This window comes from Myotis yumanensis, unplaced genomic scaffold (assembly GCF_028538775.1).
Source record: "Myotis yumanensis isolate MYYU_CA2020_CCGP unplaced genomic scaffold, mMyoYum1.0.hap1 SCAF_2, whole genome shotgun sequence".
Lineage (NCBI taxonomy): Eukaryota > Metazoa > Chordata > Mammalia > Chiroptera > Vespertilionidae > Myotis > Myotis yumanensis.
The window spans coordinates 64,844,948-64,858,816 of NW_027223753.1; the positions used below are offsets into that span (position 1 = coordinate 64,844,948).

Below are 13,869 nucleotides of genomic sequence, written 5' to 3' on the forward strand. Positions count from 1 at the left end.
TGGTCTCCAACAATGAAGAGCACATAAATTATAGGATGCCGGATTAGGATTGTATGTGCAAATTGATGTTGAGATCTGGTTTGTAGCTTCACCTTGCAAACAGATTAAAAATTCATCTAGAATCTAGCTTGGTAATGTATGGAGAATAAGTTGAAGGAGAATAAAACTAACTTCTGAGGGTTTCAACCTGGTTGACTTAGAAAATGATAATACTACTATCTAACATTGACAAGTAAAGAGGGAGAACTGAACTTGAAGATATTGTTTTGTGTTCTGTTTAAACCTTAGTGATTTTTAGTGGATGGTGGGACATTAAAATGGAATATCGTAAAGAAATTTTAAATATAAGAGTGGGACCTGAAAAATCAGCTAGAATAAAAGGTCATTTGCATACAGGAAGTGGTCAGTGGACTTCTTAAACTGTATGGAAGAGGCAGAAAAGTTTTGATTCCCTCACTTAAAATGGCTGCTGGAATACAGAGGAAAAGTTGCCGCCCACTCTTTACTCAGTTATTGTCCCCTAGTACTGCTATGTAGTCAAAGCCTTCTAACTTTCTTACACGTTTTTGATGGGGAGCCTAAAAAAGTCACTCACATTCAGATTAACTTGATGATAATACTTTGTCCACTTAACATAGGACTGAGATTTTTGTCACTGCAATGATGTTTCAATGGTAGAATTCACTCTCTTATCTCAGTACTGATATGGAGGTATTTTTGGCTAAGGACTAGGTTAGAATAGAAGTTGAATTTCCCATCATTTCCTGGAATGACACATCTGTAAAAAAGAACTTTCTTTGTCAGTAGATAAAATTCGCTGTACTTTACTAAGAGCCATCCTCAAAAACTTGAAAAACTTTCTTTGAGGCTCTTCTCAAAGAAAGATCCTAACATGCACTTCTCAATATTCCAACCTTCATAAATATCCTTTTGCCCTATTTTCACTCTTGCTGAACATATTTATTGTTCAGGGCTACTAACTCTAGGATGTGTGAAAAAGTTCATGAAGTTTTCACATCAGGAAAATATCCATGAGGGCTTGTCTCATTACTTGCTGGTCCTCACCTAACTATGTCTCTACTCAAATACTAGTACTGTATCATGAAGATGGATAAACTGAAGACCTCTCTCTCTCTCTCTCTCTCTCTCTCTCTCTCACACACACACACACACACACACACACACACACACACACACACTACAGCTAATTCTTTGACATTGTAACACCCTTTAATGCTAAAATCTCAGGTGGGTGTATACAAAAACAACTGGGAAAAAATAATATAGCCATGTTTCCAACTGTAAAACCCATTCTCCTGCTCTAGTGGTTTTAACTCAGATCCTATATGTCCATGCTTTCTGACTAACGACTGTCACATCCCAATCAGCTTTCAGAGAGATCACAAGGCTACGGAGGTATGCCCTACATAAGCTTGTTCTCAGGCCAGAAATTAAGAACTATGTGTTTTAAAAAAGAAAAAAGAATAAAATTACTCTTTTCTACAGTCACTAATTTTATAACATATATTTATACAGATTGAAAGTAAGGGATTAACACTCAATAATAATCACTGGATGAATGGAACTGTAATAATTGACAGCACTGTGGGGAAGGACACATTCTTTCTCATCACATGGGTAACACAGCAGCCCATTATTTCGCTCTTGGATCCTAATGGAACACCAATGAACATTTCCACAGTGGATGCTACTTCCAAAATGGCCTATTTCAGTATTCCAGGAACTGCAAAGGTAAGCAATCAGCTTTTTTATTTCCACATAAATCTGTTTCATAGCTAAAAACACATTGTTTAATATCATAAATATGAGTACCAATACTTGTATCATCTTCAAAATTTAGATAAAATACAATGTACTTTCTATGCCTGCATGGTCCTGAAAATTATGGTGGCAGGAAAAGGAAAGAAGAATGTATGCATTAGGAGGAAGAAAGAGAAGGGGAAAATTAGATAGGCTAAGAATAACTTTAAGGAGGCAATGCAGGGAATCTGTACAGCTTATTAGTATTACCAGATCATAGAATAAAGAATTAAAAATCTCTGAACTCCATAAGGCCAAGACCAAGGCAAACTTTCCAAAACCTATTTTTCCCAGTTGAGATTTCACAAAGTTTGGACACCATGCATGACAACAGCCAGGATGCCCTGTCCAAATTGCTCTGATTTTCATCCATTTACCTTAAAAAAAATCTCAAAAATTTCAAAACCCTGTTTCTTCTGCAACATATTTCTAAAATTTATTTTAGAGTTAGATAATGGAAACACAGAAAATAGCTTCATCTGATACTCCGCTTCCATTGACTTTTTAGGTGGGTGTTTGGACTTACAGTCTTCAAGCCAAAGCAGACTCAGAAACATTAACTATAACAGTTAATTCTCGAGCAGCAAATTCTTCTGTGGCCCCAATCACAGTGAATGCTAAAATGAATAAAGACACAAACAGCTTCCCCAGCCCAATGATTGTTTACGCAGAAATTCTACAAGGGTATATACCCATTCTTGGAGCCAATGTGACTGCATTCATTGAATCAAGTAGAGGAAAAACAGAAGTTTTGGAACTTTTTGATAATGGTGCAGGTAATTTAGTGTTTTCCTTTTTTAAAGAATAAGCCTATATTTTCATAACTCAGGATATGTTATGGGTCCTGTGACAGTATGGGGGAGTGAGAAACACCAAGAAAATTGAGGCAGATTGTGAACAACAGGGACAACAGGAAATTCTATTCAGGTAAAACCTACAAAGTGATTAGAAAGTGTCTTGCACATAGTAATACTCAATAAATGTTATTTACTGTCATTATTGTTCGTCATCTAGACAACCGATGTCTATCACCAAATAGAAAGGTCTCACTCAACAAACTGAGGACAGCATCAAGAATTCTGAACAAGTATTTCTTGGGGGCACATCATCAAGAATGTCTGGCGAGAGAGAGTGAAACACAGCAGCCATGAGGGGTTAAGGGGTAGAACCTGAGCCCCCAGCAGGGAAGAGGGACAGGCAAGAGTAATTCCCAAACTGCAAATACAGTTCTGGGAACTGAGGCCCAAGGGCAGCCAGAGCTGCCACAAGACAAGAGGGGACATTACAACAGCATCAGTTACCAGGTTTGACTAGCATGAAACAAGACACAGTATGGGCCATGCTCTTTCCCTGCATGGGTGAGCAGTGCTTAAAGATCTTTTTCACACTCTCTGAGTTATTCTGGGAACTGAACCTTCTTTTGAGAGTTCAGTGAGCAAGGAAAAAAACAACAACACCAATTTGATAGACATCTGGATTACCATGGATTTCTATCAGTATCTTATGCAATGTAATTAATTCAGACCATTTATAATCCTATCATCAAGAGCTGGCCGGTGAAAAATAGGGAGCTCATTCTAAGGGATATGCTTACAAAGGATATATGCTTGACTTGGAAAATGCATAAATTTCTCTTTTTCTTTACAATAATAATTCATTCCTTAATTTCTATAACAAGGTGCTGACACTTTCAAGGATGATGGGGTCTACTCCAGATATTTTACAGCTTATTCAGAAAACGGCAGATATAGTTTAAAAGTACGAGCTCATGCAGGAGCAAACACTGCCGCACGAAATTTAAGGCATCCACCAAACAGAGCTGCATATATACCAGGCTGGGTAGTGGATGGTGAGTAACTCATGATATCTGAAACACAATGCTGGCCGGAATACTTGTGAGATGATATGGTTAAGGCTTCAAACATTTTACAACTCAAAGTATAGCTTTTCCCATTTCTGGAATGAAGTTCTCAGTCATACTGAGATTTGCCTTTAAATTAACCTATGCTTTGGTACAGTGTCTGGCATATAGTAAGCATTCAATAAATGTCAGCCATTAAATTAATTTGGAGCACCTTACCTACAGCAACAATAATATGCCAGATTTTCAACTAAGGGTGAAGGAAACTGGCTAATATGTTATGTACCTAAGCATAAGCCAGGGAGTAAACATTTATTTTGAATATTTTTATTAAGTCAAAAGAAAAATGTATTGAGAAAGGTGATGATAAGGATTGAGAATTTATTCCTTATAAATTTCCCTTTGTTTTGTCTCTTATCTTGTGGCTTTTCATGGGCTTTCTGTTGACAATTGGGATATAACCTGAAATATTACCCCTCAGCACTTGCAACAGGGAGAAGGGAAGAACATGGTACAGTGGTTAGAGGGAAACCAGAACCAATTTCCCCAGGTTTATTCCCAGCTTAAAGATAAATTGAGAAACAAAGAATTCCCATTAAAAGCATAGGTTGAATTTTATAATATTATTTCCATTCAGGGCAGCCTTAATTCCTTAGCAATTCATTATCCAATTATATCCTACAATTCATTATCCTACAATATTCTGGTCAGGATACTAAGGAAAACAAGTTCTCCCACCAATTGGATGCTTATGACTTTGTCACTAAACTTAGTAAAATATACATATAGTGGGGCAAAAGTAGGTTTACAGTTGTTCATGTGGAAAATAAAACAATAATAAATAATATAAGAATAAACTCTGTTTCACTTAGTAAAAAAAATATATATATAGTGGGGCAAAAGTAGATTTACAGTTGTTCATGTGGAAAATAAGACAATAATAAATACTATAAGAACTCTGTTTCGTATACTGTAAAATTACTTTTGCCCAACCCTTTTATATATATACTAGAGGCCCATTGCAGGAACATTGCTGCAAGAATAGGGCTTCCTGCAACTGGAGCAAAGCAGAGAAGGGAGCAAAACCCGCTGAGGCAAGCTTTGCTCCCACCCCTAGCCGCTGCGGCTGAGTTTGCCCATTGGTCCAAGCCACTGTGGCTAGGTTTGCCCAACCTGCCCCCAGCCACTGTGGCTGTGTGGGTTTGTCCTACCCGCCCACAACTGCTGCAGCTGGGTGGGTTTGTCCAACCCGCCCCCAGCCGCTGTTGCTTGGTTTTCCCAACCTGCTCCAGCTGCTCCCCCTGGGTTTCCCCTCCCATTCCCAGCCGCTGTGGCTGGGTTTCCCCTCCCGCCTGCCGCCTTCCACCTCCGCAGCCTTGGATCCTTTACTGTGTCCACATGGCCTCTATTTTGCTCCCTTCGGTAGCGCTTGGCTTTCAGGTTGTCTTCAGACTTCGCTCAGAGCCGGTATATGCAAATTAACTGCCATCTTTTAGCTTCTATAATTGAAATATTGTATCTTTTGGAGCTGTTGCTTCAGGAGCTCAGAGCCAGCGGCAGCAGGTGGGGAACCTTGGCTTCCTCCATCGCCGGGACAACGAAGGCTGCCGGCCGCCATCTTGGTTGGCAGTTAATTTGCATATCACCCTGATTAGCCAATGGGAAGCATGTTGGAGGTATGGTTAATTACCATGTTTGTCTATTATTAGATAGGACCAGAGGCCTGGTGCATGGATTCGTGCACTGGTGGGGTCCCTCAGCCTGGCCTGCACCCTCTTGCAATCTGGGAGCCCTCAGGGAATGTCAGAAAGCCAGTTTCAGCCCAATCCCTGCAGGCGAGGCCGAGGGACCCCACCTGTGCACAAATCTCTGCACCAGGCCTCTAGTATGCATAAAAGATCTCTGGTTAATCTCTTCCTGCCCTCTCCCCTCCCCCCTTCCCTCTGCGATTCATCAGTCTGTTCCATGTTTCCATGCCTGTGCATTGAGTGTCTGTCCCCTGGTGATTAGTGCGCGTCATAGCTACTGGTCGAATGGTCGCTTAGGCTTTTATATATATAGATAAAAGGAGAAAATAAGTAGGATGGGGATTCAATTGAAAATACTAGTAGTGCTATGCTCATTATAAACAAGGAAATTTTTAATGCAGGGAAAATTGAAGGGAATCCACCAAAACCTGAAATTAATAAAGATACTCAGACAAATTTGGAGAGTTTTACCCGAACAGCAATTGGAAGTGCATTTGTGATTTCAAATATTTCAACATTTCCCTTGCCTGACCTGTACCCACCAAGTCAAATCACAGACCTTGAGGCCACACCTGACGGGGATATGATCAATCTAACATGGACAGCACCAGGAGACAATTTTGATGTTGGAAAAGGTAAGGATGAAGTGTCATGCAGTGTTGATTAGGTGAAATATGCTCATGCAAAAAACAAAAGTATAAGGGTGGATGGGAGAACAATTTTTAATTAATAACTCGGTAAAGTATTAATTTTATAATCTGACTAAAGGCCACGTGCATGAAATTCATGCATGGATGTCCCTCAGCCTGGCCTGCACCCTCTCCAATCTGGGACCCCTTGGGGGATGTCCAACTGCCAGTTTAGGCCCAATCCCACAGGTAGTTGGACATCCCTCTCACAATCTACGACTGCTGGCTCCTAACCACCTCTGCCTGCCAGCCTGATTGCCCCTTAACCGCTCCCATGCTGGCCTGATCGACCCTAACTGCCCTCCCCTGCTGGCCTGATCATCCCCAACTGCCATCCCCTGCCGGCCTGATTACCCCCTAACTGCTTGCTCCCCTGCCGGCCTGATCAACCCTAACTGCCTCTGCCTAAGCCCCTGCCACCATGGCTTTGTCTGGAAGAAAGTCGGATGTCCGGAAGATGTCCAGTTGACACAGTCTAATTAGCATATTACCTTTTTTATTAGTATAAATATTCTAAATCAATTAAATATAATACATTTTAACTGGTTCCATTTTCAAACGAAAAAAGGTAGTAAAGGCAGTTTAAAAATAAGAATTCAGCTTATATTGAAAAATTATTAAAGCTTTGGATATGAGTATAAACTTGGAATAACTAAACAATATTTTGAGGAGAATGAATAAAAAGGAATTTAACATGGTATGATCTAGTTTCTAAACTACATGTACTTTTTTTTTTTTTTTTTAGTTAAACAGTATATCATAAGAATAAGTGGAAGTATCCTGGATCTAAGGGACAAGTTTGATGATGCTCTGCAAGTAAACACTACTGATCTGCTACCAAATGAGGCCAACTCCAAGGAAACCTTTACATTTAAACCAGGAAATATCTCAGAAGAAAATGCAACCCACATATTCATTGCCATTCAAAGTGTGGATAATAGCAGTTTGACATCAAAAGTATCCAACATTGCACAAGTAGCTTTGTTTATTCCTCAAGGAGATACAGATGAAATCCATCCAAATCCTGATGGGATCCATCCAAATCCTAATCCTGGAATTAGCATTTCTTCTTTGGTGCTGTTAGTGGTTGGATGTGTGGTCCTTCTTAGTATTATTTTAAGTGTCACTATTTTTATCTTAAACAAGAAAAAAAATCCAAACAGACCTAGAACAGCGTTTTAAAAACACATCAACAACAAAAGTGAAGGATATTTCTGAATTTTTAAATTCATCTTGTGTGATCATGAACTCCTAAAAATAACTTCAGAAGTTCTAGAAGGGATACTTAACTATAAACACTCAGGAGTATTTGAAAAATTGTAAGCCAATGCTAAAGTTAATAACTTTGTTTACTCATTATTTTGTTTATCAGAAAAAGTGATGAATAATAACATTTTTTACATTCATGCCAGGTTGTTTGTTATTTGATACAACAGCTGACTAGAATAATACCTCAAACTTCATGAAAAAGTTAAAATTGTCACCCTGACCAGTTTGGCACAGTGGATAGAGCCTCAGCCTGCGGACTGAGAGGTCCCGGGTTCAATTCCAGTCAAGGGCATGTACCTTGGTTTCAGGCACATCCCAGTGGGGAGTGTGCAGGAGGCAGCTGATCGATGTTTCTCTCTCATCGATATTTCAAACTCTTTATCCCTTTCCCTTCCTCTCTGTAAAAAATCAATAAAATATATTTTGTAAAAGTTAAAATTGTCTATGTGAATTGTCAAATACAAGTGTAAGAAAGCAAATAAACTATATTTGAGTAAAAATGAATTTAGTCTTGGAAGTTTTAAGTGTAAATTGATGTTATTGTAATTGCCCAAAGTTTCCAATTATATTCTACTATATATAATATAAGTAAGGTCGTGTTTACTGCCATTCACTGACATGAAGGATACTAGCAAAAAAATCAGTTACCACGTGTCAAACCATAGTCTCCCTTATTTTAGTTCAATATAATCATACATACTTCAAATAAAGAAAACTAAATTTTAAAAAATATCTAATTATCACTGCATCATAGCCTAAGATTCACAACCATAGTAATGAATAAGATCAACTAAAGAGAGAAAGTAGGTTGGGATGAGCAGGTTCACATGGTAGGCCATGGCCAACCCTGCCAGAGATCCTAAAGATGCTAACAAAATGAAACATAGACCATATAACCATGGGCCTATCATGGTACTGAAAGAATTTTCATCCAGGGAGTAGGTGGACTTATGAGTCCAAGTTTACAAGCATATGGTTACCTTGTTCCTCCAAATGATGGTTTTTTCACTTTGCAAAGAGTTTTGCCACCAGAACAGGCACGAAGATCAGCATCATCACTTGTATCCTTGTCTACTGTAGCCTTGGCAGGAATTATTTATAGGTTTGGAAGTAAAGCAAAATGAAAGCCATGTAAACTGAGAGCTGGGGTCACTTTTAACAATCTTTAAACATAGAACAAACTTTTTGACCTGACGTAATTAATTTGGTATAATTAGCAGGGCTGACAAAAAGGGCCTTGTGGTTTAAATTGAAGGTAGTAAAGCAAAGGAAGAGGAAATAAGTGGGAGACCTCTAATTACTGGGCAGTTTGAATTACTCTCAAAGCAATCTTTGGAAAAGAAGCTGTGCAGTAGGGCACTGGGACACAGTGCTGATGAAGCAGAAGGTCTATTAGCACTTAAGTTCCTTTAGTGGGCTGGCACCTACTCAGCCAGTGCTAATGGTTATGAATGTACAGGTGAACCTGAAGAAAATGTAGAAAACGAGTAAGCGTAGGACACCTGGACCTTTACCGAGAGGGGACTAAAAGCCTGAAATTTTGTGTTGGAAACAGAAATAATACACAACAGCTAGACTTTCCTTGTGTCCTTCCCACCCACCTATCCCACAGCTCTAGCAAAGCCTTCCAGCCTGGTTATTATTGCCCTCCCATATGATCTGGTGCAATAACTATGCTCTGATGACTCTCAGTAGTGGGCTCTCCCCTTCCAGGTCAGACGTTGGTTTAGATCTATTTCCAGGACTGCATCCAGTAGCTAATTGTGAATTAGTAAAGATTCAGAAAAATCACAATGACTATCATTGTCATAGCCCCTATTCAACTAAGACTCCACGTTCAAAAACCAGTAAGACTTTTAAGACAGCAACAGCAAAGTATTAAACCCAGTACAGGTACATTCTAAGCACAGGATTCTGCACAAATGCATGGATCATGCCCACTAAGCCCCCCTCTCTCACTATAGCAAAGGATCTCTCATTGCTAGGATGTGATGTACATTTCAATTCCAGGAAAACCCCTTGCCACCACCCTACACTTCTAATTTCTACAGCCACATGGATGATACCTGTTCATCCTTCAGTTCTTAGAAGAGGTGTCACTCTTCTGGGAAGCTTACTTAACTCCTCCAGTCCCCCTCTGACCAGGTTAAATTTCTTTCACAATGCTGCCGGTGGAAATGGGATCCTTTTATGGGGTTGCTAAAAGAGCATTTCAGGAGACTCACTCATGGGAGGTTGAGGTTTCACGCTAAGATTCATTGTAGAAGCTAAACCAAAGGACTACCCCTGGGTTCCCAGTGTCTCATCTCTGTCCCACCACGGAAAAAGTTCATCCTTGTCTTCATCAGGCCCAGAAATAGGGCCAGTGTACAGACATTTTACGCCCAGAATAAATCCAAGCTTATATAGTCAATTAACATTTGACAAAGTAAACAGGAACATACAATGGAATAAAGACAGTCTAGTCAATAAACAGTACTGGGAAAACTTGACAAATACATGTAAAAAAAATTATACCACCTTCTTACCTTCTTATATAAGAATAAACTGAAAATGGGTTAAAGACTTAACCACATAATTAATGGAGATATAACTGGAAACGGCAGACATGCTCATGAAGGTTGATGGAAAAGAGCATTGAATACACCACTTTATTGTACACAGTGTTTTGTGTGCTTATATCAGGCAGAAGTAACCCAATCTAAGGTCATAGACAGTCTCTCTGAGAATGTAAAATGTTATCTAAAACTTAAGGGATGAGTAGAAAATCACCAAGAGGTTAGAAGTAGTCTCCCAGGCAAAGGAAATAGTATGTGCAAAAAAATTGGGAGAAAAGCTTAAGGCCATTGAGAAACAAAAAGACTAGTCCGATCAGAGTGGAAGACAAGGCTAAAGAATTAGTATGTGGGTTTTAGTGGGGTGGGGACCTTGCAAGCCTCACTAAGGATTCTGAACTTTATCACAAAGTGGTACAATCATAACTTGTTTTCAAAAGCTCACTAGGTGGTTTAACATATAATTAAAAGTGTCTGTGGTGACACAGAAATGGGAAAGATCAACTGATTTGGTAGCCTTCCCAGAGAAGAAACATTTGAGTTGAGCATTGAAACATTCGAGTTGAGCTTTGAAACATTCATGAGATTCAACCAGGCAGCAAAAGAGAAAGGGCTTTGCAAAAAGAGGGAACAATGTCGAAGGCACCAGCATATAAAAAGAGCTGGGCATGCTGGGGAACTGGAAGCAACTATATAGTACTATGGTAGAAAGTGGAGAGAGGACAGTGGAAAATAAACCTAACAGGCACATCCATAACATTTTTATGTATAAATGGTACAATATGGAACAAATACCATATGTTTAAATATTTAAAAGTTAAAATCATGCTAACAAATTATATGAAATTTGTTTTCCCTACGTACTGTCATATTCAAAAGATGGTGAATGAGGGTCTGTATAGTGTAGGTAAATACGGTAAATTTACTTTCATATAGGCCTTTATTTACACTTAACAGTCTAAATATTATTATATCTTAATGGGAGACTTGCCAAGTCATACAGTTCTAAAGCAAAAGTTCATCAACTTTATGACTAAGAAAATTACATAAATCTCGTCAGATCACAATGATTAAGAGTCACCTACCAGGTTCTACAGCTAGTTGTTTTTTTGTTGGTGGTGGTTTGTTTTTCAAGTAATTCCAGTAATCACTGCATATCTGACATGAATAATTAGATACAGATATGAAATACTGAAAAGTTTGTGAAACTGTTTATTAAATGTAAAAATAAAAACTGCTCGAGTGAGGTTAGCCCCACTAGAATTTTATAGTCTTGCAAGATATCTAAACAAATTATATACCATGAAAATCCAATTATTTCATTTTTTTATAACAAAGTCTAACAATATCATGGTTTCTTTCATCACTTCTGTTGATTCTTCCTCAAATTCTCTCATATCTACCTCTTGCTTTCCTTTCTTATTACTCTAGTTCATTTACACCTCACTGATTACAATAGACTCATGTCTGATGTTTCTGTTGCCTAATACTCCACGTCTATATTGAAGCTCATATATCTTTGCTAAAACATAATCTTTATCATGTCACATCTCTGCTGAAAATCAGCAAGCTTCCCCTTTCCATATGATAAAATTCAAACTCCTCACTAAATGTCCATCTTATCTAGCTCTTTTCCCTCCTTGTACTATTTTCATAGCACAAAATTAGGTATCCGTCTTTCAAGCCTCAATTTCAGTCATCTCTTCTTACCTTATCCCTGAGTCTAAATTCATCTCTCTCCCTTCTTTGAATATTATCTGAATCACACATTTTAGCATTTAAATATACAACATATGGGGGTGATATGTATGTACAGTATATTAGAATTTAGAAAGTTGTATGTACAAAAAGTATAAAAGAACTAAATTGCAGAGAGAAACACTACCTGTTTCAGGCAGAGGGACTGTGCTGAGGTAAGGCGAAGCCACCAGAGCTTTTGTTTATTTTTTTTAATATATTTTATTGATTTTTTTACAGAGAGTAAGAGAGAGGGATAGAAAGTTAGAAACATCGGATGAGAGAGAAACATCAATCAGCTGCCTCCTGCACACCCCCTACTGGAGATGTGCCAGCAACCAAGGTACATGCCCTTGACTGGAATCGAACCTGGGACCCTTCAGTCCACAGGCCGACACTCTATCCACTGAGCCAAACTGGTTAGGGCAACCACCAAAGCTTTTAACAGCTAGGCAGGGTGGTATGATCATTGGGAATATGTAGGAGCACAAATACAGAGGTCATTCTCCAGAAAAATATCTCTCCGGCATCAGGGAAAGCATAAAAAAATCTTATTTAATACAGCTCATTTAAAGAAAGTTGGTTAGAGATTAAGTTTCTGATATTTTATGACAGTTTTTACTCCTGATATCCTCTTCAATTTTAGATACAATTTAAGAATGATTTATTGAGCCATAGCTGGTTTGGCCCAATGGATAGAGTGTTGGCCTATGGACTGGGGGGTCCCAGGTTTGATTCCGGTCAAGGGCACATGCCTGGGTTTGCAGCTCAATCCCCACTAGGGGGCATGCAGGAGACAGCCAATCAATGATTCTCTCTCATCATTGATGTTTCTATCTCTCCCTCTCCCTTCCTCTCTGAAATCAATAAAGAAATATATTTTTTAAAAAATAAAATAAATATGTTTTTAAAAAAGAATGATTTAGTGAAAGGTTTTCTGTCCTCAAAATTATCCAAAAATAAATAGCTATTAAACTCTGAAAGACCTGCATTGTACTTAACTCTAAGTTTTCATGACTAAATAGCCAAAAGAAAATGTGATTATTCAACCTAAAATTGAAACAATATTTTAAGAAATTATATTGATTCATAAAAACTGATTATGGAATCCCACATTCTCTTGGAGCTTCTGCCAACAACTACTCTAAATTAGAAACAAAATAAACTACTTACACAATAATTTTCAAAGGTGACACTGATTCACTTTCTTTAAGAAGCAGTATGGCCTGGTCAGGTGGCTTGGTTGGTTGGAGTACCATTCTGCACACCAAAAGGTTGCAGGTTTGATTCCCAGTCAGGGCACATGCCTAGGTTACATGTGTGATCCCCAGTTAGGTCATAAGCGAGAGGCAATCAATTAATATTTCATCTCACATAGATGTTTCTCAATGTCTATGTTTCTCTCTTTCTCTCTCCCATCTTCTCTCTAAAATAAATTTTAAAAAAATTATATCCTTGGGTGAGGATTTTTTTTTTAAAAGGTAGTATACGTTACATATACTTAAATACATAGATTCTGAAACTGGATGGCATGAGTTCAAATCCTAAATTGCCCCTTCCTGAAAGTGTGATTGAGGACAAATTAATTATCTTCTTTTCCTCAGCTTCCCGAAGAATGGTCTTTTTCTAAAACCTTTGCTGATTCCCTCCATCATATAGAATCTATTCCTCAACTTTTGGCTCCTTAGCACTGTATTTGTAACTCTCTTATAGAACTTTTCTTACTTTACCTTGTATTTCACTCTTCTTTAGTCCAATGTAATTCATGCAATGAATCTGCAGGTTCTTGGGAGGCAGTGTTTGTGTTTTACTCATTTCTATTCTTCAAAGAGCAAAGCACTGGACCTGGCACATAAATAGAAGCACTTGTATACTTTTTCATATGAATTAAAAGGGATAAGTAAAAACAAGGATAAACATCACCTGAGGGCCCACTACGTACCAGGCACTATGTAAGTGCTTCCACGCACCTTATTTCATTTAATCTCCACAACATTCCACCAAGATAGGTATTACTGTCTATATTTTACAGTTGAGGGAATTCAGGTTGAAAGAATTTAAACTCGGAAAAAATAATCTCTTCCTCCAAGATGTTTATAATCTAGTAGGAAGCTGTAGTGTGTGTATTAGTGATAATAAATGTACTACAAGTAGTATGTGACAAGTGGTTCAAATGAGTTCAAAAGAAG

At 38.3% G+C, this 13,869-nt stretch overlaps 1 protein-coding gene across 2 annotated transcripts in view; it reads left to right on the top strand.

Annotated features, from left to right (window-relative positions):
- The window catches only part of LOC139003520 (calcium-activated chloride channel regulator 4-like), a 29,763-nt gene extending 21,871 nt beyond the window's left edge, over nt 1-7,892 (top strand). For both annotated transcript variants that reach the window (XM_070405506.1, XM_070405507.1), the window contains 5 exons: nt 1,537-1,752; nt 2,330-2,597; nt 3,500-3,670; nt 5,832-6,065; nt 6,865-7,892. In XM_070405506.1, the coding sequence (XP_070261607.1) occupies nt 1,537-1,752; nt 2,330-2,597; nt 3,500-3,670; nt 5,832-6,065; nt 6,865-7,301 (1,326 nt within the window). In that variant the 3' untranslated portion in view covers nt 7,302-7,892. The remainder of the gene's footprint in view (nt 1-1,536; nt 1,753-2,329; nt 2,598-3,499; nt 3,671-5,831; nt 6,066-6,864) is intronic.
- Nucleotides 7,893-13,869: the final 5,977 nt, after the last annotated feature.